The sequence below is a fragment of the Populus trichocarpa genome, chromosome 12, assembly GCF_000002775.5.
Source record: "Populus trichocarpa isolate Nisqually-1 chromosome 12, P.trichocarpa_v4.1, whole genome shotgun sequence".
NCBI classification, from domain to species: Eukaryota; Viridiplantae; Streptophyta; class Magnoliopsida; order Malpighiales; family Salicaceae; genus Populus; species Populus trichocarpa.
Genome location: NC_037296.2, coordinates 6,009,778 through 6,036,575, shown reverse-complemented (window position 1 = coordinate 6,036,575; position 26,798 = coordinate 6,009,778). Strand labels below are relative to the sequence as shown.

The 26,798-nt window shown below is 32.3% G+C and overlaps 1 protein-coding gene, 1 long non-coding RNA gene and 1 other non-coding gene across 5 annotated transcripts in view; 1 reads left to right on the top strand and 2 right to left on the bottom strand.

Annotated features, from left to right (window-relative positions):
• Positions 1-6,033: 6,033 nt before the first annotated feature.
• LOC7497586 (uncharacterized) lies at positions 6,034-7,853 on the bottom strand. The gene is made up of 5 exons (XR_002982403.2): positions 7,507-7,853; positions 7,373-7,425; positions 7,010-7,128; positions 6,380-6,491; positions 6,034-6,295 (listed from the first exon to the last, which is right to left on the bottom strand). It is a non-coding gene; the product is annotated as an uncharacterized LOC7497586 (transcript).
• Positions 7,854-8,580: 727 nt separating this feature from the next.
• The window catches only part of LOC112323554 (uncharacterized), a 29,806-nt gene continuing 11,588 nt past the window's right edge, over positions 8,581-26,798 (bottom strand). The window contains exon 4 of one of the 3 annotated variants that reach the window (XR_002976981.2): positions 8,581-9,238. This is a non-coding gene — a long non-coding RNA (uncharacterized LOC112323554). Of the gene's footprint in view, positions 9,239-13,978; positions 14,465-16,502; positions 17,270-26,798 lie in introns of those variants that run through there. The other 2 variants (XR_008056870.1, XR_002976980.2) reach the window with 2 other exon arrangements.
• Positions 16,947-18,513, top strand: LOC7487090 (uncharacterized). Its single transcript, XM_024582136.2, has 2 exons — positions 16,947-18,065; positions 18,220-18,513. The coding sequence occupies exons 1-2, from the start codon at positions 16,947-16,949 to the stop codon at positions 18,283-18,285; spliced, it is 1,185 nt and encodes a 394-aa protein (XP_024437904.1). The 3' UTR covers positions 18,286-18,513.

Sequence of the window (26,798 nt, the reverse complement as noted above, 5' to 3'; positions counted from 1 at the left end):
ATCAAGACAATTTCATTAAGCATTCCTTGCAATGACAAAACTCAGCCATGAAGTTTAAATTGTCAAAAGCCAATTAACACAAACAATAATAAAAATAAAAATCTAAATAATTAATTAAGCAGAAATCAAAATTTATGAGTATGCTTACCTTAATGTTTGGTCCTATAAATCAAAACATTGAGTAGGAAGAACCCTTTCTTTCACGCTTCAGCATCTGTAAGCAAGAAAACGAATCACAAAATAAAATATAACATCAGAATCACAATTTAAAGATTGATACTTGAAAGGTTATAAATGGTTTCAAAGGTGAATGAAAATGATTTATGTAATGTGATGCATAACACACACTTGAATAAAATAATAAAAAAAAAACATTGAAAGCCTAAATATTGTCAAATAATATGAAATCATTCATACATATAATAAAGATAATTCATTACATATACTACAAAATATAATTAACTTGTGCTACTCATTATTATCATCATTCCTAACTATCACCACCATAACAATCATCATCATCATCATCATCATCTTCTTCTTCTTTATCACCATCACCATCACCATCATCTTCTTCTTCTTCTTCATCATCTTCATCATCTTTGTTTCCCCAATTCATGTCAAGTTGAATCAATTCATGTTGCCCGATTTCTTCATAATAAGATGATTCAACAAGTATATTTGGATCATCAAGTGTTTGAGTAGGAAGGACACGACATGGTTGAGAAATCTCATCTGATTGATCAACATCAAATGATCTCACATTGTTGGCATCTTCAATAAATTCACCCATGTCAACATTATAACGACTTCTAGCAGTTGTCTTAATAACCGTCCACCATTCAGATGATTTATTACCAGGTGGATATGTATAGTAGACTTGTTGACATTGTTGTGCTAACACAAAATCTTCATTTCCGTGTAGTCGAGATGTATGCTTGATTTCAACCAAACCATTCGAAGGATGCACTCTAATCCCTCGTTTTGTATCATACCAATTACATTTAAACATAAATAACTTGCACTTACTCCCCAAGTATTTTAGCCGAACAACTTCTTTAAGCATGCCATAATAATCACGTTCATTATCATCATAGCAACTTCCTTTCACACAAACTCCACTATTCATTGTCTTTTTAAAACGGCCATAACGTTGAGTATGAAATTTAAAACCATTCACATAATACCCATTATAACATTTCACTGAAGTTGAAGGGCCCATAGCAAGTCCAAAGAGCTGATTTTCAATTCCGTTAGATTGGTATTCCACCTAGCATAATAGTTAACTCCATAAGAAATAATGATTTAAAAGAGATTAATAATATTTTTAAAGTAGCTAATTGACATAAAATATAAATTAATTTTATTAAAATACTTACATTATTTTTTAACCAATTTGGAAAAGATCGCTTCGCATAATTTTTCAATTTCACCATCACTCGCATGTGGTTGTTGTGACTTTAGCTCTTGTCGACATTGCCTAAAATTTTAAAATGTAAAAGTTAATAATAAATTATTATAAATTTAGTACAAAATAATATTTCAAACTTACTCTAAATAAGGCTTCAATTCTTGACAATTGAATATCACATAGTTATGCGCAATTTGCATTTCAGCATGTGACAACTGCTTTTTATAAAATCTTTTGGATAATTTTTTCCCTGGATAGGAAAAAATAGAGAGACATCCATCTACACTTCTAAGGCCACCATCATCATTCCGTGGAACTCGATTCCAAATTGTTTGCACGTCATCACCAAAATAATGAGATGCAAAATTGGTAATTTCATCAATCAAGTATGCTTCACATATGGAACCCTCAACTTTTGCTTTATTGGTCACTTTCTTCTTCAAATAAAACATATACCTATATCATTTCTGTCAATTAGTTTATTTTTTAAAAATAAAAAGTGAATAAAATTAACATAGTATGAAAACATACCGTTCAAATGGATACATCCATCGATATTGAACTGGTCCACCAACTTTTGCCTCGTAAGGTAGATGTATCGTCAAGTGTTCCATGGAGTCAAAGAAGGATGGAGGAAAAATCCTTTCAAGTTTGCAAATTATTTCAATTATATTCATCTGCATTAACTCCATGTGCTGGGCATTTAAATTTGTTGAACAAATATCTCGAAAAAATATGGACAGTTCAGTTAATGCCTCCCACAGTGGCCTAGGTAAGTAAGGTCGGAAAGCGGTTGGAAGAAGTCTTTGAATGAAGACATGACAATCATGGCTCTTCATCCCCGAAACCTTACATTGTGCCTCTTTCACACATCGTGAAATGCTTGAAGCATAACCATCAGGAAATGATAATTCCTTCATTCATGACAAAACTTCTTGTTGTTGTTTCTTGTGTAGACAATAAGTGCCTTTAGGTTTGTAAACCCGACCACTCATATTTTGTTGCAAATGTAAATTTGGCTTCTGACAATACAATTCAATATCCAACCTAGCCTTTAAATTGTCCTTGCTTCTATTCGGACAATCCATTACTGTATAAAAAATATTGTCAAAGACATTTTTCTCAATATGCATGACATCAAGATTATGACGAATCAAATTTGTATGCCAATATGGAAGCTCCTAGAAAATGCTTTTCTTCACCCAATTGTGTTTAACACCAAAGCCAGGAATTTTAACATTATATGATGAACCTCCATTATGTCCCTCAGTATACTTGAACACTTCGTTTAACATTTCCAAACCAGATGGATGAGGTAAAGGAGGGAGCCTTTCAATTACTCCTTTCAAAAACTTATCAGATTGAAATCTATATGGGTGGTTCATGGGTAGGAATCGTCGATGACAAAAAAAAAATGTAGTTTTCCCTCCATTTTTTAATCTAAAAGCCTTGCTATGCTCCATACAATAAGGACAAGACAATTTTCCATGAGTACTCCACCCCGATAACATGCCATATGCTGGAAAGTCACTAATAGTCCACATTAAAGCTGCCCTTAATTGAAAATTTTCCTTTCTGTATACATCATATGTTTCAACACCAACAGACCACAAATTCTTTAACTCATCAATCAAAGGTCTTAGGAAAACATCAAGCTTTTTACCCGGATTCTTTGGCCCAGGAATCATCATTGTCAAAAACATGAATGGTCTAGTCATGCACTTCCACGGAGGCAAATTATAAACAGTCACAATTACTGGCCAACAAGAGTATGTATTTGAAGACATGTCAAATGGACAAAACCCATCAGTGCACAACCCTAACCGAATATTTCTCGGATCTGATGCAAAGCTTAAGTGGACACGATTAAACTCCTTCCATGCCTCCCCATCAGATGGGTGCACCATAACCCCATTATCAGAACAGAATTATGAAAATGATGCCATGTCATATCTTTGGCATGATATAGAGACATGAACAGTCTCTGAAGCCTTGGTGTCAAGGGAAAGTATCGGAGTTGCTTCTCCGCCTTATTGGAACCTTTACTAGTGGGATTTCTATGTTTGTATCGTGAACTTCCACAAAAATCACAATTTATTTTCATTGCATCTGCCCCATAGTACAACATACAGTAATTAGGACACACATCATATTTCTCATAACCAAGTCCAAGTGGCTGCATAAATTTCTTGGCATCATAAAAATTTGAAACCAAATTTTCATCATTAGGCATGCAACTTTTTGTAAAGTCAATAAAATTGTTGAAGGCATTCTGAGTCAAATTTAAAGTTGACTTCATATTAAGCAATTGTACACAAGCAGATAATTTGGATTGCTTGGTACACCCATCCCACAACGACTCCTCCGCAGCTTTCAAAAGCTTAAAAAATTTAGTTGCCTCCGGATTTGGAATTTCCCCTGCTACCACAGGACTAGACACATTATCATTGTAGAATGCATCACCAACCCCCACTGCATCCATAACCAGATTCCTATATGGATTCTCTAGACAAACATCATTCACAACATGACTCATTCCAATCGATGAAGGTCCAGCCAATATTGGTTCTGCGACATAAGGCTCCCCATGTACAGTCCAATTTTCATAACAAGGTAAAAAACCTTTTGTCAATAGATGTTTACAAACATCATCTTCCTTTAAAAACTTTTGATTTTTGCACCTCACACAAGGACATCTAATTTTTCCCCCAGATATATTTTTATCAATTGAAAATGCAAAATTGATAAATCTTCTAACACCGGTAATGTATTCAGGACGAAGGCGACCATCCATAAGATGACGATACATCCACGATCGATCATCCATGTTAATCTAATTAACATGACAACACCAATAAACATTTTTCGAAATAAGCATACTTCTTTAACTACTAGTACTTAAACAATCTTTTAAAATAAAATATGTTCGGTTAGTATTTTATATTTTCATTTATATTTTCTAACTAGTGACAAAAGTAGACTTTTAGATTATGTTCGGTTAGTATTTTATACAGAATAAATGGATAAAGAAAAAAAAAATATTTAGTTGAACAAATATTAAATAAATTTATCTTTATAATAGTTTTGGAGTTCATTTTTTTTATTGGTCCTTCTAACTTTTGTTACCACCTCAAGTAGTTTTTTTTTTTAATTTGGATCCTTTTATTTTTATTGGATCCATCAAACTTTTTATTTTTATTCGGATATTTTTTTGCTCAAATAAGAAATGGTAAATGAAATCAGAAACATGCAAGGTAATACAAGATTAAAGAATTTTTTTTATTTTTTCAAAAAGATGAAAATGCAATATAAAAAAAAACATAATTTATTATGGCTTACAATAGTTACTCACATTTGTATCTTTGTCTCTTATCATATACATTGTATTTATCTTTTATGTCGTAGTGAAATAATAATTATAATACTGGTGGATAAAAATATAAATACATTTGTTTTATAAATTCTTTAGGCACAATCCAATTTAGTTGATTACAAGTTCTACACGGACGAGCAATAATTATTGTTATATTTATGGTTAAGGTAATGGAGGTGTGAATATATTTATGTTAAACCTCTTTCTATGAAATACTTATTATTTATATTTTGTTGTGTAATCAAAGTTTATAGTTAAACATGTAAATTAACTATTAGTCTCTTGGATGAGGATTTGTTTTTGTATTATGACATATTTTTTTTTAAAATATCAAATTAATATTTTTATATTTTTAAATAATTTTAATATAAAAATGTTAAAAAAATTTATTTTAATATAATTTCAATTAAAAATCACACGACATTATTTAATTTGCATGGGTATACATGTTTTCCACGCGTAATTATAATTGCAATCACCGAATTTAAAGAATACCTACTTTTCCGTAAAACTCCTAAAAGTGGTTTTGCATTTTCCAAAGTGTTGAATAACAATTTAAACATTTCTTTCAAACATCAATATCTCTCACCCATTTCTCCCATCTCTCCCTCAAAATCCGATCAACAGAATTCAATATCAAATTCAACAGATTTCAAGCTGTTTTTACTACCGGGGTTTCTTTTTTCTTATTTTATCAATTATGTTGTGCATATAGTAAAAGGAATCAACTTTTCCATCATTGTAATGTAAGTATTGTTATTTACTACACACCTAAATGTGTAATCGTGTTTCTGAGAGTTTGATTGTACTCAATATCAGATTTAATGAAAGAAAATCATTCCATTAGTTTTCTTATACAAACTGTCAATATTGTCCCAATGAAAGGCAAAGTTCCAACTACTTGAAAAGATTACAATAGGCATGCCCAACAGAAAATTTACGCACGATATAATTAAGCAACCATGTAAAAATAGAGCAAAATAGACTTACCTAAGCCCCAAGAATCAATGGCACAAGGTGGAGGTTTTCTTATTGCAACCCAATCAGATTTAGCCAACTCTATTGGATTATATTATGATCCAATAAGCCATTCATATTGCTGGAAAAATAAAAAACATAAACAGTATGTTACACCCATCAAGTTATAACAATTGCTAGTCTTTAAAACAAATTAGTGCTTTGCTCTCTAATCCTTTATCCTTTGTGTGATTGGAAATGGATCTACAACAGAGATTAGTGCATATTTCAATTTTGAAAGCAAATAAGACAACATTGCATTAGACAGATTTCAATCCAACTTGGAAAGAGAGAATACAAGATGCACCCTTCATTAATAACCAACAAAAGCCTAGGACAATTTTAACACAAAAGGACTGAAACAACAAGAAAGAAGAAAGAAAGAATTGCCACTTGGCAAGGGTGAGAATTTTGCTATCTTACAGCTTCACAAGCAAAACTTGAGAGAAATTAATGACTCAGGATGCAGATATACCATCCCTCTTCAGCAATTCCTACAAAAGCAGATATCAAAAGATTAGTGCATAGCAACCGATGCAATTTCTTCAACCTATTCATCTTTACATCACAACATATACCAGTTTGGTAGCAGCAACTGACAGATGTTGTCTTTCTTTTTTCTCATGTCGACAATCTCCATACCAGCTGGAAAAATTGTTTTGATGTTTCTTCAGCTCTCGAAAAACTGAACTGAAAAGTATTAAAAACAACAAAGAAAAAAATTAAGGACAGACAATTCAGCAAACAGCTTGAACTTCCATGCTACCAAAGCACCAAACCACTTAGAGCAAAATAAGATAAAGTTTGCAGCTCTCATGCAAGAAAGCATTACACTGTAAACAAAAATTAACTTCCTCTATATTTCTGCTCATCTAAACCATGAAGCGCATTATCTCATCCTCTAAGCCCCAACATGTGGCATTTAGAGTGTTTGTTTTATAGTTATTTCATAAGGTAGAATTAGAAAATTAGCTAGTATTATACCATCCTTTTCAAGGTTTGCATTTCAATCCCGGTCAATGCAGTAACTGTATTGGGAAGGAATCATGAATGGATGTTAAAAGGAAGCCTGATAATTAAATTCTCTGAGATTCCATACTAGTTCAAAACTATGTCACCACTGAGACAAAGAAGTTGTACCTAAAGTGGAGCCCTTTTATGCAAAAGAGGGGATGCTAAGTGCAGAACAAAGGAGAGGAAAAAGATACCTTCTGCACCATATAACCAAGTTGACCCGGTGCCCAGAAATAGTCACTCTTGCACCATGCCGATGGCGACCACGATGAAGAACTGCTCGTCCCGGAATGTGGGCATAATCAAAAACCTCCTATTCAGAATAAGGTGAATAAAAAACCCCAAATCACATAAAGCTCTAGTTACCTAAAATTTTTGGGGGTTTTCATAAATTTATGAACTGTAACCCTAAAAATTAATTTGGGGGTTTTCATAAATTTTCACTTAAACGTGCATAATTAGGATATAAATCATGGTAAAAACATTTCAAAAACCTTATATTATCGAATTAATAGCCTAAAACCATTATTCAAAGTTTCGGGAAAAAAAATTCTTACTTGTGTTCTTCAGTTACAAGTGAGGGAGATGGATCAACACGACAGAATAACACCTGAGATTGGGAAAGTTAGGTTAGAATTGTTTAGTGTAACTTAAATTGCAACAAAGAAAACAAAAACCATAAATTAATTACCTGAGCTATCGAAGAAAACAGTGCAAAACCTAACCCGTTTACAGAGAAGGGGTAAAACAGGATGTTCGATGGTGATGATGATGGGTCTGGTGCGATGTTGCCATGGGTCTCTGTTTTTGTTGGTTTGCAGAGAAATATTGCAACTGTTAAAATGAAGGAGAAGAAAATAAAGAAAACAAAATAGGGTTGCTGAAGACGAATGCGAAGATGATGAACAGTTTCGGATAAAGGAAGATGAAATAGATGAAGAGAGGGTGATTTTTGAACAGTTAGGAATCAATGTTATTAGGGACGAAGAAGGATACTGGAAGAATGGAAGTAAATTAATTTTCAGCGTAATTGGTGTTTTGGATCTGTATTTCGGTGTGGGGGGAGAAAGTGAAAATAAACGGTTCAGATTTTATGTAATCAACGGTCTACATAATTTTAGTTTTATATTAACATTTTAAATTTTTTTTTCAATTAGCAACGGAAAATCCGTTGCTAAATTCAACGTAAATTTTGCAACGGATTATCCGTTGCTAAAGTCCGTTGCTAATATTAAAAAAATAATATATGTGTAATCCGTTGCAAATCCGTTACTGAATTTAGCAACGGAATTATCCATTGCTAAATTTCGTTGCTAATACCACTGTTTTTAGTAATGAGTTTACATAATCATTAATTTCAGAACTCGTGAGATTAGTTAAGATATACACAAATCCAAATACTAACAGTAATAAAAATAACATAACATGCTTAACATTAAGATGTAGGGTCAGAAAAGACATGCCCCATGAAAAATCTTGCGAATACATTATCTAAAAGCTTTGCGTAGAAAGAGTTTTCTCTCATAATCAAAGTAATCTGAGGCCTCAAGTCCCAAGCTAATCCCAATTAAGTTCATGCAAACAGGCAAGCCCAGAAACCACATGCATGCATAAACAAAGAGTTGTTTAGTTTTTTGTCGAGTTTCTTAGGGACTCTACTTGATTGTTTTAGCTGCTTCAAAAGGAACCATATTCTTAACAACATAAATCATGCATTTTCTCATATAAGCCTTTAAAAGAAGTAGAAGCACAAGCACTATCCATCTAAGGCAAAAAATCTTGTAATTCTTTAATCACTGCTCTAGAAGTTACAGACCTATACATGCATGGGGCCTGCTTGAGAGCAACAAGGGGAATGATGTTAACTTAAGCAATTGTGCAGAAATAAAATAAAAAAACAGAAGAAAAAACACAACACAAATTCTTCTAAAGACCTTGAAAGATCAATGAAAAGTAGCGAGGCCGGGGAACAAAACAGCCCAGCGCTGAAATCCTATGGAGGACACACCCCTAAAACAACAGAAAACACAGTAATTATTACAGTTTCTTACCTGAGAGAGATAAAAACCAGACAACAACAACGTAAGATGACTGAAAATATTTGTAAGAACACTTGTCTTTTGATAAGTGTAATTAATTCTACATCGCATAAGCAGGAAAAGACGTCACCAGTTCATGAGTGATCAAGACAAATACATGGCTCCGAAAGCTCAACTCCGCAGATTATCTGTCGACAGCAACAATTCCAGACAAATACCGACACCATACTTTGCCGGAAACAGAAGGAATATTTGAGAAAGTCTTGAATGAAAAACCATGCAGAACAGATTCATATTTGCAATGCAAGAAACCAAATAAAACATTAACTGGAATAATTAAGACTTCAACCAAGAAGCAGGGACACAAGTACCGGCATATAAACCCTGGAAAAAAGCACACAGAACACATAAGAAAGGAAATAATCTTACAGCCCAGTATTTCTACAGATAAAAATCTTAAGAGCTTATATATATACTAAGTCAGAAGAGAGATTAGGCAACCATTAACCTAACAACCTGGTCAGAATCGAACTCAGCATCAAATCCAAAAAAAGAAAAAGAAAAAACCCCACCCATTCTCTCAATGAACAGGAAAGAGTAAAGGACATAGCAAGTAGGTAGGGTGTGGCAGAATCATTGCCCATCTGAGAGTCATATTCAATCTATTTTTGTTAAAAATAAAAACATATTATTTTAATAATTTTTTTTTAAAAAAAAACAATCGAGAAAGAGGCCCACTGCACCATTTTGCATTTTTGTTAATATACTTTAATTCTTTCTATTTGGGTATCTACAATTTTAAGTAGTTATCAATTAAGTACTTGTAATTTTAAAAGCTAACAAATATATCCATTTTGCATATATAATTATGTAGTCCATGAGTTCAATAAAATTAGAAATTTAAAAACAACAAAATTTAATGAAAACAATTTAAGAAAAAATCAGTCCTCCAACTTTTGGTTATTTTGTTGCTTTTTTAATTTCTAATTTTCTTACCTCTTGTTATTAGCTATGGTTAATTTGTTAGACACATTTTGTTACCATGTTCTTTTAATTTGAATAAATTAATATTATTATGCTGTTTTAAGTCTTGACCTTAGTGAACTAGCTAGGTCGTACACGCATGACCCATATAAGATTACAAAATAAAAACTCTCGAATATATATATATATATATATAAACACAAACACTTAATTAAAAAATAAAGTGAAATGTTCATGCACGCGCACGCAATAGCGAAGTCAACAAGCTGACGTGTTAATTTGACGTCTAAGTTAGTATTTCTTTGACATAATTTCACAGAGATGTATACTTGATTATAAGGATTCCTAAATTTCACATATATACTCAAATAGAAAAAATCAAGTAAAAAAATCTGAAAAGTTTGCATGCCAAATATGCTGAATATGTTCTCTCAATTCATCCACTAATTAAGATGAGGAAAAACAATTAAAAAAATAGAAAAAAGTTTGTTTTAAATATTTAATAAAGAGAAATGCTAATGATTGTTGCTTTTGATGAATTCTGTCAACACACCATCAATTTAACACAGTTTGTTTTAAATATTTTCTTTTGTTTTTCTTTTTTAAAAACAAAAAACATTATCAGCCAAAATTGAACACGCCATTAAGGTAATAATTTTTCATTTATTTTTCTTCTTCTTTTGTGTTTTGTGTTTCACTACCGTAATCTTTAGATTTACAGACGGAATTTTTTGTTGGTATTTGTACTATCATTCCGTTGGTAATTAATTTACCAACGAAATCACCAACGAAAATGCTCTGTCGGTGAATCTTTCGTCGGTAAGTCCGTTGATAATAAAAAAATATTATTACTGATGGATTTACTGAAGGTAAAGGTGCGTAAAAAAAAATTATCCGCTTCATTCTGTTAGTATTTCCCTCGGAAAATACCGTATGTAATTCCGTCGGTAATTATTTAAAAATATTACAAAAAAATCCATTTTATAAAACCATAAAATAATTAAATTAATATAAATCAACACTCTATAATACTCAAAACACTTGGAAAAAAAAAGAAGAAAATCATATGAAAAAAAATCCTACAACAATATTCATACAATTATTAAGAACAAAAACAATATAAAAAAACAAATATAGTGAAAAAAAACACAAAAAAAGAAAAATCTTAACTTAATGTGGTTGCAAGTGAAGTTAAGAAGAGAAAAAATAAATAAAAATTCATTTAAAAAAACTGAGAAGAAAAAAGAAGAAAGAAGAAGAATACATACCTGAGCATGGAGGAGAAGAGAAGGAGTTGAGGAGAGGAGAGAAGAAAAAGAAATGGATATTGATGTTTTTTACATATGGGGAAGAAGAAGAAGAAGAAGAAAGGAGCCCCGTCTGTTGTGAAATTAGGGATTTTAGGCTTTTTATTGGGTGTTGTACCGACAGATAATTAAATATTAATATTTTTAATCATTCCGTCGGTTATTCCGTCTGTAATATTTAATTTAAATTTTCAATTTAATCAAATATTTTCATAAACCGCCAAATATCACCGATGACTTTTCAATCCGTTGGTGATTCCGTCTGTAATATTTAATTTAAAATTTTTGTTGAATCAAAATTTTTTAGAAAACCGTCAAATCACACCAACGACTTTTCAATCCGTCGGTGATTTTGTCTGTAAAGAACAATAATTAACAGTGTAATTGGGAAGTGAACAATTCCAGAGCTCTCTGAAAAATACTGACGAAATTTTTCGTTGGTGATTCCCTTTGTAATTGACATGATGAACAGTGTTCATAATTTACCAACAGATTTTACCGACAGAATAAATTTCGTTGGTAATTTTGTTGGTAACAATAGCACGTCATCGTTTTTTTTTTTACTTTGTTTTAATTATTATTTTTCCACAGTAATTATCTAGGTAAATACCAAGGGAATATTTCCATTGGTAAAATCCGTCGACAATTTACCAACGAAAATATTCCCTCGGTATTTCCGTTTGTATTTATTGATTTTCTGGTAGTGTTTTGTGTTTTGTTTTTTTATCATTATTTTTGTTTAATTTTGTGTTTTTAATAATTTTATGAATTAATAAATGTGTTGAATTTTAGACTTATTTTAGTTTGAATTTAGGCTTTTACTTTAATTTTGGTTCATGACAGTCCATTAGTCATTGTTAGGGTTATTAAGTGTTTTGAGTTTTAGTTTTTATTGGGCTTTGTTTTGGGCCTTGGATCCATGATTCGTTAGGGTTATTTGGGGAGTATAAATACTCCATTATAACAACTTATTTCAGTTGAGTGAATATTGTTATTTTTGCCACAACCTTGTGTTTGTGTGTGTGTGAGGATACTCATGTTTTTCATCTCTTGAAAGAACTGAATTTGACTTATTAAATAACAATTGTTTCCTGACGTCTTATAATTCTCATTCGGGATTTGCTAATTGTTAGATAGGGATTTATGTTCCAATAATATTGGTGTCTTAGTTCAAGGTAATTATTATGTCACACTCTTTAATCAAATTTGATTTTTAGCTTTCTAGAATTGTGTCAATCTTACTTATGATTCTCTAGATCTTTATATCCATGTTTTTGTATCAATAATACTACAGATAATTTCAATGAATTGTTTGACTCTGCAGTGCATATAGAACGCTCTCTGTCACAACTACAAACCTATACTTAAGCAGATGTAAACTATATATAATTAAAAACCATATCTTATAATTAATTTGAACGCACAAGACATCCCGTAATAAATTTGAATGTGTTAACAATAATAGTAAATATTCTATCTAATCATTAAGAAGAAATAAGTGTTTAATTCTTTAATTTTCTAGGTACAAACTTGGTGGTTAAATTTCTCTTGATTCACCATAATGTAGGAGATGTGCTCTTAAAATAATAATAATAAAAAAGAAACAAATTTAATCTTAGTTGATAAACAAGTTGACCTGAAAATATAAAAATAACAATTTAACTTCTATATTTATCTTGTAATACTTCTCTCTATTTTGAATATTAAAAAATAAAAAAGTTTTGAAACAAAATTAACTAGTGACCATCATTATCTCAGTAGATAGAGAACCACAATACCACGACTAATCCACCACCATCAATATGAATTAAACGCCATTTTTACGGTCATATATTGATCTCAATTGGGTATTGATTTAGGTTTTGATCAAAAGGTGGGAGAAAAGAGGTTTGAAAATGATATCTTATTTCTAACATTAATCATAATTTATCTATATTTTATTTTATTTTGAATTTCTTATGATTAGATTTGTTTTTGACAATATTAATTCTTTCTTTTTAGACCCATTTATTTTTCCACATGAAATAAAATAACAGCCATGTCGTTACTTGTTCAAATATTAATAGAAATGCACCTTTACTTAAAAAGCAGATTTAATAAAGGGTTAGATGCTAAAAATATGCTCTCCTTTTCAATTTCAATTTGGACCAATATTTTTCCATGTTACACAAAATAATTAGGGATGACAATTTCAGTATTATATGTCGGGTATCTAGTGTCATATGATCTAGCTGAATTGAATTTTAATACAATCAGGGTATTTTTTTTGTTTTTGTAATTTTAATAGGTTTTGTCCAGGTCAATTTTTTTTTTAAATTAAAATGACGTCGTTTTAGTAAAAAAATATAATCAACGGGTCGCAACCGGGTTTTTGACCAGGTCCTGCCAGGTCGCGCCGGGCTTTTCTTCTTCTATTTTTTTTTTAATCCGGCCTGTTTCCAGCTCTAGATCGGTTTCAAAACTATTAAATATTGTAGATTGGTTTAGCAAAACTCAATTCCAATTATCTTCTTAATTTATTGATAACCATCACATCACCGATGGAGTTATTAAATTAAAAAAAAAAAGAATTAAAAGTAATGAAGAAGCAGATAGAAAAGTAAAGACATAATGCTTAAATAGAAGAAGATTTATTAAAATCTTGGACGCTGACTTTGTAGTTTTTCAATATTAATATGGTAAACACGTTCAAGTTTCTTATATAATTAAATTAAGAGTGGATGCTTATTACATAACTAACGACAACTTGTGCTAGAGAAAGAGAAAAGATATCACAAGAAAGAATATTTTAAAAAATAATTATTAAATATTATATTCTTAAACATCCTGGAAATACATCGCTCCATATATCCATCATGGCGACCATAAATTGAAGAAATAATTCGGCAGACAGACATGTATTTTTTTTGTTCTTTTCTAATTATTCTTTCTCTCATTCAACAAGAACTTAGCACGATGAGTCAATTATTTGCATTATCTGGACCTGCACTCCTGTCCAGCTTTTGTAGAAAAGGTGGCTCGATGTTATGCTCTGTGCTAGTAAAAATAAAAAACAAACACTCCCAAAAGGTCTCCTCCGTTACATTTATTCGACCCTAATCACACACAGAAAGCAGGCATGCCGATGATTCGGAAGGAGGCATACGCATATGGCCGAGCAGTCAGGGGTCGTAATTCATTTTCTTTTCTTGCATCATAGGATATCGGATAGCTCGTGATCGACGTATGTCGTATTGGACCATCCACATCAGTGAAACGACATTGTGCGTGGCAAGTATGTATTCATCTCGCGTGTATCGAAGCATCAAATCAAGGGCCCCTCCAATATTGGCATTAAAAAAAGATTAAAATAGTTACCATGTTATGTCAAAGACTTTATGGGATATCTAATCAAATCATAACAAAAGGATTAAATAATGCATTCGGTAAAGCTATCCTGTTTCTTATCATTCACATGAAGAAAGACATTTCTCCCAATATATGTCACGAATTCGGATTTTCTGTTCTACCAATATTTTGTACTTCAATAATAGGAACATGGAGGGAGGGGGGGAGGTGGTAAAACGTTGGTAAATAAATAATGGGTACTGTTAGGGCATCATTACTGGCTCGACAGTGAATAGATACGATGGATTTGTCGCACCAAATGTGAAAAACAAATAATAAAAAAAAAAACTCGAAATAAAGAAGTCTTGCTTTGAAGATAGCTATGATCATGGCACTCCCATATCTTAGTTAGTAGGAACATATACTTTATCTAATAAATTCTGCAATTCAACATTCACCTAGCAGTATAAAAAGGAAAAAAAAAGATAAGAAAAAAAAGGGAACTTAAATATTTGAGGAGGTAGTTTCCAAAGATTTCTGAATAATTGATGATTTGATGTAGGAGAAATTAATAACTAATAAAGCCACAACATAAGAAAGAAAATATAGCCAAAGAAGGCAGCGAGATTTGCTTTTTATGAAAATATATGGTTCATCCCCTAACATATAGATTCCAGATTGAACTTGGGAAGGAGTAAAACACCAAAAAACAATAGAGTTAATTACTCACAGAAATGTGCTCTTTTCTTTATTTTTCCCCCACGGTTCTTTTGATTTCAACCACAAATGGAATTTTTGTACTGGCGGAGAGCTCATTATGGAAATGAAAGCACTTAGTCCAAGCAAGACTTTTGAGGGTTTTATGCTCTCTTCATCACCCACACTTGAAAATGGTACATTTTATCACCTTTCATTCATACTTATCAACTCCTTGATAGCAACCTTAGAACAACTAGCTAGGTAGCTCTTCATATGATGTGGTCCTCCTAATCTTGCCAGCCTATACGGGTCGTGCTCAGCTAGAGAGAGAGCGCATGTATAAATGGAAAGAAAGAAAGTACGCAAGGGAGGGGGAGATAAATGAAATTAAGCCTGAAAAAATAGTTTTGTAAATAGGACTATTACCATTTCGAAATAAGATGACACATGGGGCTCTGTAGTTATGATGGCATGAGGGGATTGGCTAGGGTAGTTTTGATGATAGCATGGTGGATGACATAGTATAAAGCACCAGCAAAAAACCCTCCTTGACAATGAGTTTGTGATGGTGATATTATTGAATGAGAGAGAGAGAGAGAGAGAGCTTTCCTTCCTTGTTTAGCTGCTGAACCGATAAGCACGCATGGGTTTGGAAGGAACCTAACAACATTTTCAGACTTGATAGAAAGACACAATTGAGTGAGTGAGAGAGAGAGAGAGAGAGAGAGAGAGTGATGGGGTTTTTTCTTTTAATTGAAAGTGACATGTTTCTATACATTCACAGTCAAAGCAGCATTGGCTCTAATGACTCATGACAGGCTCTCACAGTAGTACACGCCCTTTGGGCGAAGGAAATAATTGTCCTTCCTTTCTAGGGCTACACACATCCGCTGCAAGATTGAAAATGAAATACAACTATATATATACCTTAAGATCAATCTTGTCCCGAGAGACAGAAAAACCAACCCTATCCCACATTTAAACTCACTCATCTTGTAAATTTTAAGACAATATTGGATTGAATACATATGATGTCCATGCAAACTCTCTTGGGTTGTTCAAGGGAGGGAGGGATCGAGGAGTTCACTATCAAAGTCTCACCTGCTAGCAACCACGTGAAGGAGCACTAATACTAGGTGTTTCCTGTCCACTCACTTCCCACAACAATGCTGTTTTCTTTCTCTCTTTCCCTTTCATGCTTTTTAATCCAACTTTTTATACAAAAGAAAAAAAAAACAAAAGAAAAAAAAAGATAGTTCCTTGTCTCCCATAAAATCCCCTCTCCTAGGGTGCCTTGACTCCTACCATCATTATTCAAATCCCTGCATAGCTTCCCCCTTATCTCCCATTCTTGCACCCCCCATGGACATGTAGTACTTGTGCTGTGCTGTCTTTCTCGTGCTCTAGTCGGGGAGGAAGATGGATATTCCCTGTTTCTCTCCATCTTAAACTCACCAAACACATACGCGTATGCAAACTCGCTCTCTGATAAAGGGAGGGAAGGAGAAAAAAGAAGGAAAAAAAAAATGACAAGTAAACAGTAGTAACAATTTGTTGTCGTCTCTCACTTATGATTTCCATTGTTTGCAGAGAAAGTGAACTTGAAAAGGATACATGGACTTGAACTAGCTAGAGAAGTGGAGAATACTCTATGCACAAGGAGGCATATTGTTAGGTAACACATTGGTGCACATGTCATTCTCAAGCGACTATTCCTCCCAAGGGAGCTCTACGGCGGCTAGCTAGGTATTGTTTGGTGATATCGCAAAGCTCAAATGTTTCCATTAAGCTACAATGCCAACGACGCCATCTCCTGTAGTGATCAACAAGCTTATAACATGCCCTTGTTCAGTGATATCATTTCCTATCCCAAACAAGATGTCCCTCCTCCTTTATCTCTCTGCTTGCCCTCTCCTTTTATCCCTTGTGATCAGCAAGAATTTGAAGACCATCTTATTTTTCTCCAACAAAACTATGACCTTTTTTTTCAGGAGCAACCCTTGAGAGCTACAGCTACTAGTACTAATCTATCCCAGAGTACTGTTGTTAATAACATGGCGGATTCCAATAAAAGTGCCGTTATTGAGCTAGCCGGAATCTGCAACAAGAAATCCAACAACAGCACTGATCAGATCCTAAGAAAGAGATCTTCAAAGAGAGATCGGCATAGCAAGATTAACACGGCTCAAGGACCAAGAGATCGGAGAATGAGATTGTCACTAAAGGTTGCCAGAGAGTTCTTTGATCTGCAAGACAAGCTACGCTTTGATAAAGCTAGCAAGACTGTTGAATGGTTACTCATACAGGCAAAGAATGAAATCAAGAAACTATCCAGTGGCTCCCCCCATATGAATTATAGCGGCAGTGATGGCACCAAGAGTGCATCTTCTACTTCTGAGCGTGAAATGCTGACCGAAATCAATATTGAAACTACCACGAAAGGGAGGAATGTTTCCAAGGGTAGATCCTCACCATGTGTCAAGAAAGAGAGGACTAGGAGAGCATCATCGCGTAAAACTCCATTCAACCCTTTTGCAAAGGAATCAAGGGAGAAGGCAAGAGCAAGAGCGAGGGAGAGAACGAAAGAAAAGTACTTGTGCAGTCGAAGAATCGACAAATTGAAGTTTTCTGAAGAATCATCAAACAATGAATTGAATCAATTCGCAGGTTGTTGGGATACTCCATTAGAAACTGGTGATCAAGAATCTGGCACTCACAATTTTAATCCTTCCTTAGAAGTTCAGCTAGCTGAAGTTGATGTGGCAATCTATCACGAGCGAGAGAAATTACGTACTCCAGAGGGCATGATTGATGAAAACTTGGTGATTATGGGCAAGTACTGGAGTCCCTCTTTTCTCAATAATCTGCACAACACTGGAACTCCTGATCAGGAGGTAAGCTCCAAAGAGAGGTTTCTTTGTTTTCCAAGATGTTCGGTATTGATGATATATATATTTTTATTTAATTTGCTATATGTATTGCTTACTCTATGTTAAAAAAATACTTGTTATTCAGATTTCTGACCATCCCATATATGATTGGTTGCAGCATCAATTCTCAGACTTTCAATACAAGACATGGGATCAGGCATGCACCATTGGCAGTATGTGCTAGCATGGATATTCATCTCTCTCACCACCCTTGAGCTGTCAAGCGGACAAAGATTTGAAGAATACTATGTATGGTTTGTTTATCTGGTTGGACCGTGCGCGCGCATATATATATTTATTTATTTATATATCATGTATGTGTTTTAGCTTTGCATCTGGAGATTTTCCAGCGATGTGCTTTCTCAATGATTGTTAAGTAGTTTAATTTTAATGAAATCAAGAGTTGTGTGTTTCTTGTGTCTTAGCTTCACATAGTATGAAAGCATATATATAAATATTCGTTGAAACTTGAAAAGAGGACTTCACATTAATAAAACATCACAGATTTCTCTACCCTTTGTTTTGTTTTGTTTTCCTCACCATGCATATAAGTTATGTTGGAGTCAGATTAAGCACACTCATATATAGACTCTTTTGTAACTTAGTCACAGGATTCAAATTGTTGAAAATAAACTAGATTTATGATGTCTTTTGAAAATTAGAGAAACCGATCAACTGGTGAAATTAAATGAACCGGTTTATTAGTTGAGAACTAGTCGACTAGTTAAGTCGGTAGAATAACTTGTTCAAAATAGGTTTTCCTTTGATTAGTTTAATTTCTTGATTGTCTAGAATTTTAGGTCTATAAATAAACTTGTAATCAGAAGCATAAAACATACGTGTAATAGAGAGAAAAAGATGTATTGAAGAGAAAACACTCAATAAAACATTCATTCCTTTCAAATTTTCTTCTTGTTCTTTAGTTTTTCTTGTTTCATTGATGTCCATAAACTCCTACCACACTAAGTTTCTTCCAACAAATGGTATCAAAACTTATTTTTTATTGTTTGACACGGTCAATTCAAACTTCCTACTTCAGTGTCCTCGTTTGACAAAGGACAATTATGAAATTTGGTGTATTCGTGTAAAAGCTTGGCTAGGTTCCTAAGAGATGTGGAAAATGGTTGAAAAAGGTTTAGAGGCGCCTATGAAAAAAGTAACGTTGACTTCAGCCTAAAAAGATGCCTTGCAAAAGGCACAAAAGAAGGATCAACATGCATTCACAATCATCCACCAATATCTAGATGATGCCACTTTTGAGATAATGGCCAGTGCAACAACCGCCAAGTAAGCATTAAGAAGTTTTGCAAACCAATGAGCTACAATGTCAAAAAGGTGCATATACTTGTATCAGAGAGTATTTCAGACCACTTTGCTAGAGTATTGGTCGTATACAATCATATGAAAAGATATGAGGAGAAGATAGAGGAAACACGTGTGGTAGAAAATATTCCATGCTTGTTGCAAAGGAAGAGCCATTATATGGTGGTTCCAATAGAAAAATCATAAAATATAGGTTTTTTTGACAATTCAATGACTCATAAGAAAACTACAACCCATGAAAAATGAGTTAGTGACATTTAAGATGACATAGGTGTGCAAGGACTTTTTTAAAAACACTATCCAAAAAAGAAGCAAGATGGTTCTAGATATACCCAAGGGAGTAGAGGACATAAACAAGGCAGAGAAAAAGGTGGAAGAGACAAATTTGAAAGAGAAGACCGAGACAATCTCAATAGGTGGAAAAGGCAGATTTGAAAAAGAATACTAAATGAAACAAACTGGTTGACCGATTCAATTGATAGTGGCAATTCGATAACCAAGTTTGACAAAACAAAAGTTAAAAGTTATAATTTTAAAAAGATGGGTCATTATGCTAGGGATTGGTGGATCCAACTAAAAGGGTTGAAGAGGATGTCAATCTAGTTGTAGAAAAAGAGAAAAAAAAACAAGTTTATGGAGCTTGATGAATCAATTAGAGGTAATGTCACATTCACAGATCATTTAAAGGTTTTCATCAAAGAGAAATGTTCGATTCTTATTAGATTGAAAAATGGTAGTCATTAATTTATTGGTGATGTCTATTATATTCTAACTTTAAAAAACAATATATTGAGTTTATGACAATTGTTAGAGAAGAGTTATGTCCATATATTCTCTTTGGAGCAGGACTTGTGAGTAGGTTCATGAAGACACTAACTATGACACATCTCAAAGCTTTGAAGCGAATTCTTTGATATATCAAAGGTACCATAAATTTTGGCTTATTCTATGATTGGGCTGGAGACTTGGATGATAGAAAGAGCATTACAAGTTTTGTCTTCTACATTGGAGACATAACATTCACATGGAGTTCGAATAAGCAATTTATAGTCACATTATCAATTTATGAAGCTGAATATGTAGCTGCCACATCATGTGTTTGTCATTCTATATGACTAAGAAGAATATTGAAAGAGTTGAGAATATTACATGAGAAGCCTACATAAATTTATATATATAAACAACTCATCATTCATTGCCTTAACAAAGAATCATGTGTTTTATGACAGAAGTAAGCACATTGACACAAGATTTCATTACCTATGAGATTGCATTACAAACAAAAAAGTTGAAGTTAAGTATGTGAAGACCTATGACCAAGTCACAGATATTTTCACAAAACCACTTAAACAAGATGTTTTGGCAAGATAAGAGATATGTTAGGGGTTATAAGAAATCAAGTTTATAGGGGATGTTGAAAATAAATTAGATTTTTGGTTTTTCTGAAAAACAGAGAAACTAGTCTATCAGTTGAAAACAGGTCGATCGGTTGAATGAAATGGATTGGTCTACTAGTTGAATGAAATTAATGGTCAACCAGTTAAGTCGACAAAATTACTTTTCTTGTTCAGAATATGTTTTCCTTTTATGAGTTTAGTTCATTGATTGTTTAGGACTTTAGGCCTATAGATAGACTTATAATCAGAAGCATAAAACATAAGTGTAATAAAGAGAAAATGTGTATTGAAAAGAAAACACTTAATGAAACATTCTTTCCTCTCAAGTCTTTTTCTTGTTCTTTTATTTTGCTTGTTGCATTATTGTCCATAAACTCCTACCACACTAATTTTCTTCCAATAAAAACGGTAAAAAATGAATTTTTCTACCTGAACCTATGTTGGAACATTAAAACTAATTAACAAATGAATCTTATTTGTAATATTTGGATTTTTATAAATTTCAAGAAAATTTTTGTAATCCATAGCAAAAGAAATTATGATTGGTTTCTACCATATTTTGATGACAAGCTTCCCTGATATATTTGTTATACAATAATGGAAATTAAGTAGATGCTTGAAAGGAAATCTAAATTCAAGGGTTCCTTTTCTTTATTTTGTGGTTGTTGTTATACATGCAGTTGAAATGAACAAGAAAAACAAAAAGAATTAATTGTATCCATGAACTAATTACATGTGATCACAAGTATCTAGTAGAAGGAAACAAGTACATAACATGTATTGAACTATGTCTAAAACTCTTTCATCATCATTTTGTGGAAGGATTTAATCACAATGAACATGATCTTACTTTAAATTTTATCTATTGTGAAACCTAACCATATTGCAATTTAGATAATGTTTATGACATGCACACCCAATAACCTTTGGAATGAAAAGTTTGAAGACCTTAACTAAAATTACTTTGGAAAGTGACCAACGTAGAAACATCAGGCTTTTAAGGTATTTTCTTCATGTTTAAACTCTTTAGACTAGTTAACAGGGATGTTGCTGCTGCTAGTTGAAAATATTCGAGAGAATAACATCTCGGTATGAACATGACTTTCACTAATGAATTACAATGTAACTATCTAAGAATTGGAAATTGTGAAATTGTAAATCCGATAATTAAAAACATAATCTCATGAAAAACCCTTAAATTACAGTTAGACAGTATATAATTTTATCTCACTAACATTATTATATTTTATAGATTAGCAAGTTGTTCTAGCACCAAAATGCTAGGCAATGTTAAACACCTTTTTTTTTTATTGCTATAATGAATGAAATATAATAGGAGAAACTGAATAAAAACATTGTATATTTCTTAGTACAACAATAATGGTCTCATTCATAAAAAGAAAAATGAATCTTATCTCATTTCGTTATTCTTAATTAATGCCATTAATTAGTAAAAAGTGGAATTAATTTGGTAAACAATTTCTCGTGTGTGTGTGTGTCACCATATATATATATATATATATATATATATATATATATACATGATTAATTAATTAGATAATTATGGATTTTTTCGAATAACTGCAACTAATATTCTATAATTTACTAAATGATTCTTATCTCTCCTAAAAAAAGAAAACCTTCCATTTGATTGGGTAAAGCAAGTGAAATGTGATTACAATGATTTATAATTAATTAGATAATTATGGATTTTTTCGAATAACTGCAACTAATATTCCATAATTTACTAAATGATTCTTATCTCTTCTAAAAAAAGAAAACCTTCCATTTGATTGGGTAAAGCGAGTGAAATGTGATTACAATGATTTAAAAAACATTAAAATAAAAATTTAAAGAACTATCCTTAGTACTAATGGTTTGCCAAATGAATTTTATCTTCTAATCATGCATGATGACTAAAAAAAAATCATTCCACGATTAAAGCCCACCATTTTCAAGTTTTATTGGTTGGCATGTGAAATGGGAAGGTAAATATGGTCATGATAACATTGCCCGGTTAATCACTATAGTTCAAGCCTCTATTTAGAGTTTCTGTCCTTTCTTTATTGACCAAGACAAATGTACAGACATATGTGTCAATCACCCTTATTAGATTATCAAACAAATAAGAAAGTGGTATCTAGCATTTATGCACTAAGCATATTGGTGCCCAGTATAATTGCTTATGTTGTGCAAGTTTGGATAAGAGAATTAACGCTTTAAAGAAAGGTTCAACTAGTTTCTAGATTACTATAATAGTATTTTTCTAATAAAGCCATGCAAGGTATATACAACAGACTATTGAGAGTTTTGGCCGTCATTTGGTGATGATATGATCAGAAATGAACATATATATAATAAGAAACTTTCAATTGAAATCGATAACGTTAAGTGAATTCGATGGTTAAGGGAAACAAAACAAAGAAAAGCACTTGTGAGTCTAAATGCTAATCTTCCAATTAGCTTGTAAGAAGATAGGGATATAAAAACAAAGTTGTTAGGGATGAAGACATTAATTTCTCAAGGAAGGGAGGTACAAAGCATTATTTGCTCTCTTTTTTTGAATCCAAATTGATAGCAAAACAGGACAAATAACACATAGACCTGTAGTTGTTGTCAAATTGTTATCAATGAAGGTATGGATTGTATATCTTTTTGTAGTTAATGGGGGTGAAGGGGAGGATGGTGGATTCAGGATAAAAATACAAAATAATAAAGCTCTTGGAAAGGACAAACACCATGCATAAAAAGTCAGGGCATATTCATATTGAGGCCGAAATCAATACTAAAAGAAACAAAACAAAAAAAAAATGAGAAAGGACACTCAAATTCTAATGAAAAAGGTATAGATTCCAATCATGTGTACTTCTTAAGGGGGTTATCCATATGGTTTTGACCCGTGAAGTTGTGAGGATGCAAAAACACTAGACATGTATAGATTTTGATTGAGTAACCTAGTTGTTGTTTTTTTTTTTTTTGAAAGGGTATGCCAAATATTATAGATAACATTAAGTAGAAGTAAGTAACAAGTCATCTTCAACATGATTGTTGGCTTATAGTCAAGAAGTTTGGTGGAAACATCATCTTGAGCTTTTTAATGATGACATTTCGAACAAAAAACAAAGAGGAAAAACAAAAGATCAAGAATTAGATGAATATAATCGTATTGATTTGCTTGTATTGCAAAAGTGTGATTAAGATTTCAAGACAATTTTAAAGAAATGCGTCTTCCAATTTGTGTGAATCTTGCCAAGATGCAAAACACGAACAATACTTCATTTTCTTGTTATAGATTACATGAACTATATCTATGTTGCTGAAAACAGTTCAGAAAGGAAAACACCAGATGTACGTTGTGCTTTTACAAATGTTAAAGCTATAGGTCAAGCGACCATATATACCGTAAAGGAAAAACAAAAATTGAAATAGGAGAAGAAAGCGGGGAAAAGGAGAACTTTTTGCACCATATGTCAGAAAGCACATGACTTTTATGTACTAAGTCAGTCATCATATTATGAGTTAGCAACTTTATAACTAAATGTTGACATTACAATGCATATTTTCCCTTTATATTGAAACAATTAGAAAGAGGGTAATATTTAAAGTGTAAAAGAAATAATATACTAAAACAACACATGTGGATGCAATTCTTATAAAGATATACATATAGAATTTCTTTCATTTTAGATTGTTAAAGAGACAATACACTACAATTCTTATTCTTAATATATATAAACCTAAAAAAAAAAAGAATATTTACTCATGTGGATGCAATTCTCATGATTTAAGTTAGGTATAAAATGGACATATCAAAAGAGTTAGCTAAAATTAAACTTTTTCTTTCTTTCTTTTTATGGTCCTGGTGAAAATTCTTTGCATTGAGCAATTATATTCACAACATGAAAGCAACTTATCACATGAAATTCAATATTCAATAAGAAGAAGACAAATGCAGCCGCCCAATATGATTTTTCATAATAACTTAAGAAATTAATGAAAATAAAACGAGCTAGTAAGATCATAGGATACTCCTTTTTATTTATTTTTTATTTAAATTAATCTTCTTTGGTAGAAGTGCCTTACTATAGGCTATCACGCAAATGGAAGTTTCTTTCTTATTCTCTTTTCTTTTTCTTTTTACTTTTTTGATAAACACATAGAATTTCTTTCATTTGTTTTGTCTACGTAGTATCATGCAACAATCTTTGCTTTTTAGATAGCTGTTCTTCGAGTAACTAGCACTGTCCCACCTAAAGTTTTTTTATCCTTTTGGTTTTTTTTTTTTGCTGGTTGAGTTGTTATAGGACATAACATGGATAAGTCTTGAGATATATAAAACATTATACACCAGTTTTGCTTTTGTTTGATAAAAAACATCGTCAGAATTTTGATATAGTTTATTTCTACTAGTAAAAATGTTTTATTAAGTTTTCTATTGGTATAATAATGTCACATTATGTTCATACAATAAATTTTTATAGTAATAGCCTTCATTGGATAATGCAAAATTACAGTTCTCCTAGGCTGCTTGAATAATACAAGTTAAAAGCATCCTAAATCGAACATGAAAAAAAAAAATTAAATAGGAACATATGAGAATTTAACCATATGGAAAGCAAGGCTTCTACAATCTCCTAAAAAACTTTATCTCAATTCAATGGGCGGATTGAACATTATGCCTATTATCATAAAATTGCATGCTTGACCAAAATCCTATGTATTAGTCTTCACTTGTTGGACAGAACGCGTTCTCAAATTTATATTGTTTTTGCTTTGATCTTGTGGATTTCTAATAAAGGTTGAACCTGTAACTAGTCGCATTTAAAGAATTTGAGCTTGCCTCCTAACTCTTTTATCTTTCTTTCATGATGAAAGTGTAACATATAGTGGTTTGCCAACAATCACTTTTTCATACATCACGAATAGATGTTGCTTCATTAGTGGAATTGGTTTTGAGGTTCACTAGCACTCGTCAACCACTAAGACGCTAACTCTATTGAATCATTAGGACAGAGAAATTTAACATAGGAGTCTCTCTAGACCTACAAAAAAAATTCTTGTTAGCTCTTTATAGGATTTCTTATTATCAAATGCACATGCCAAAACAAAATTCATTGTCAAGCATTAAACTTAGAAACTAGCATGAGGTTATTGTCGTTGATAGCAATTAGGATGTTATTTTTTGGCAACACAGCTGTGTTGACCGTACCAAAACCACCTTGAAATTCTTTAAGCATCAATTTTGGTCATTTGATTATTAGCGAAGAACAGAAGGTTGGTCCACTAGTTTCTTTAGTGATGGAAATGTCTACTATTTTGTGATCTTCAATGTTAGCTCCAAAGAACTCTTTTGGAGTATCAAAGAAATCTTCAATTTCATGAGAGAATACTTATAGATCTCAATTTATAGAAATTTTTAGGTTTTTACAACTCTTAAGCTCAATGACATCTTGAGCTTCTTTCTCATTAAATTTTGCTAGTTAATTCCAATCTATAAAAGAACTGGAATCATAAAAAAAAAAAAACAATTTCAATATCACATTCATCCCGATCAAGAGGCTGTGTCCTCTACTTATACCTCTGAAACGAGTTCTCAAAACTAGCTATGAATTCATGCTCACTCTTCTCACAATTCTGTTTCTCTCTTCCAATTAACGAGTTAATTCTACAACTTGCCTCTATTAGTCTCTCTTTACAGCCAATGAGTTAATTTCAAAACTTGTCTTTGTAGACCCTTAATTTTTAGTTTGTTAGCGTTGCACTCTTGGATGTCTCATTCCCGAGATGGGACCTTCTCATCACCTTCTACATGAACACACTGTGTCTTGTGTTTTTTTCTAGACATAGTTTTTCAACATCACATAACAATAAAACACTAGCATATTAGATTTTGATACCAAATGATGAAGACGACGACAACAACAAATTAAGGTTGAAAGGTTAATAGGAAGGGATAAACGAAAACCACTTGAGAAAC

What these genes read in the sequence shown, in the direction of transcription:
- LOC7487090 (XM_024582136.2), top strand. Translation starts at nt 16,947, where the DNA reads ATGTTTCCATTAAGCTACAATGCCAACGACGCCATCTCCTGTAGTGAT. An exon ending in CTGGAACTCCTGATCAGGAG is followed by an intron (nt 18,066 to 18,219) that starts GTAAGCTCCAAA and finishes GATTGGTTGCAG; the next exon opens with CATCAATTCTCAGACTTTCA.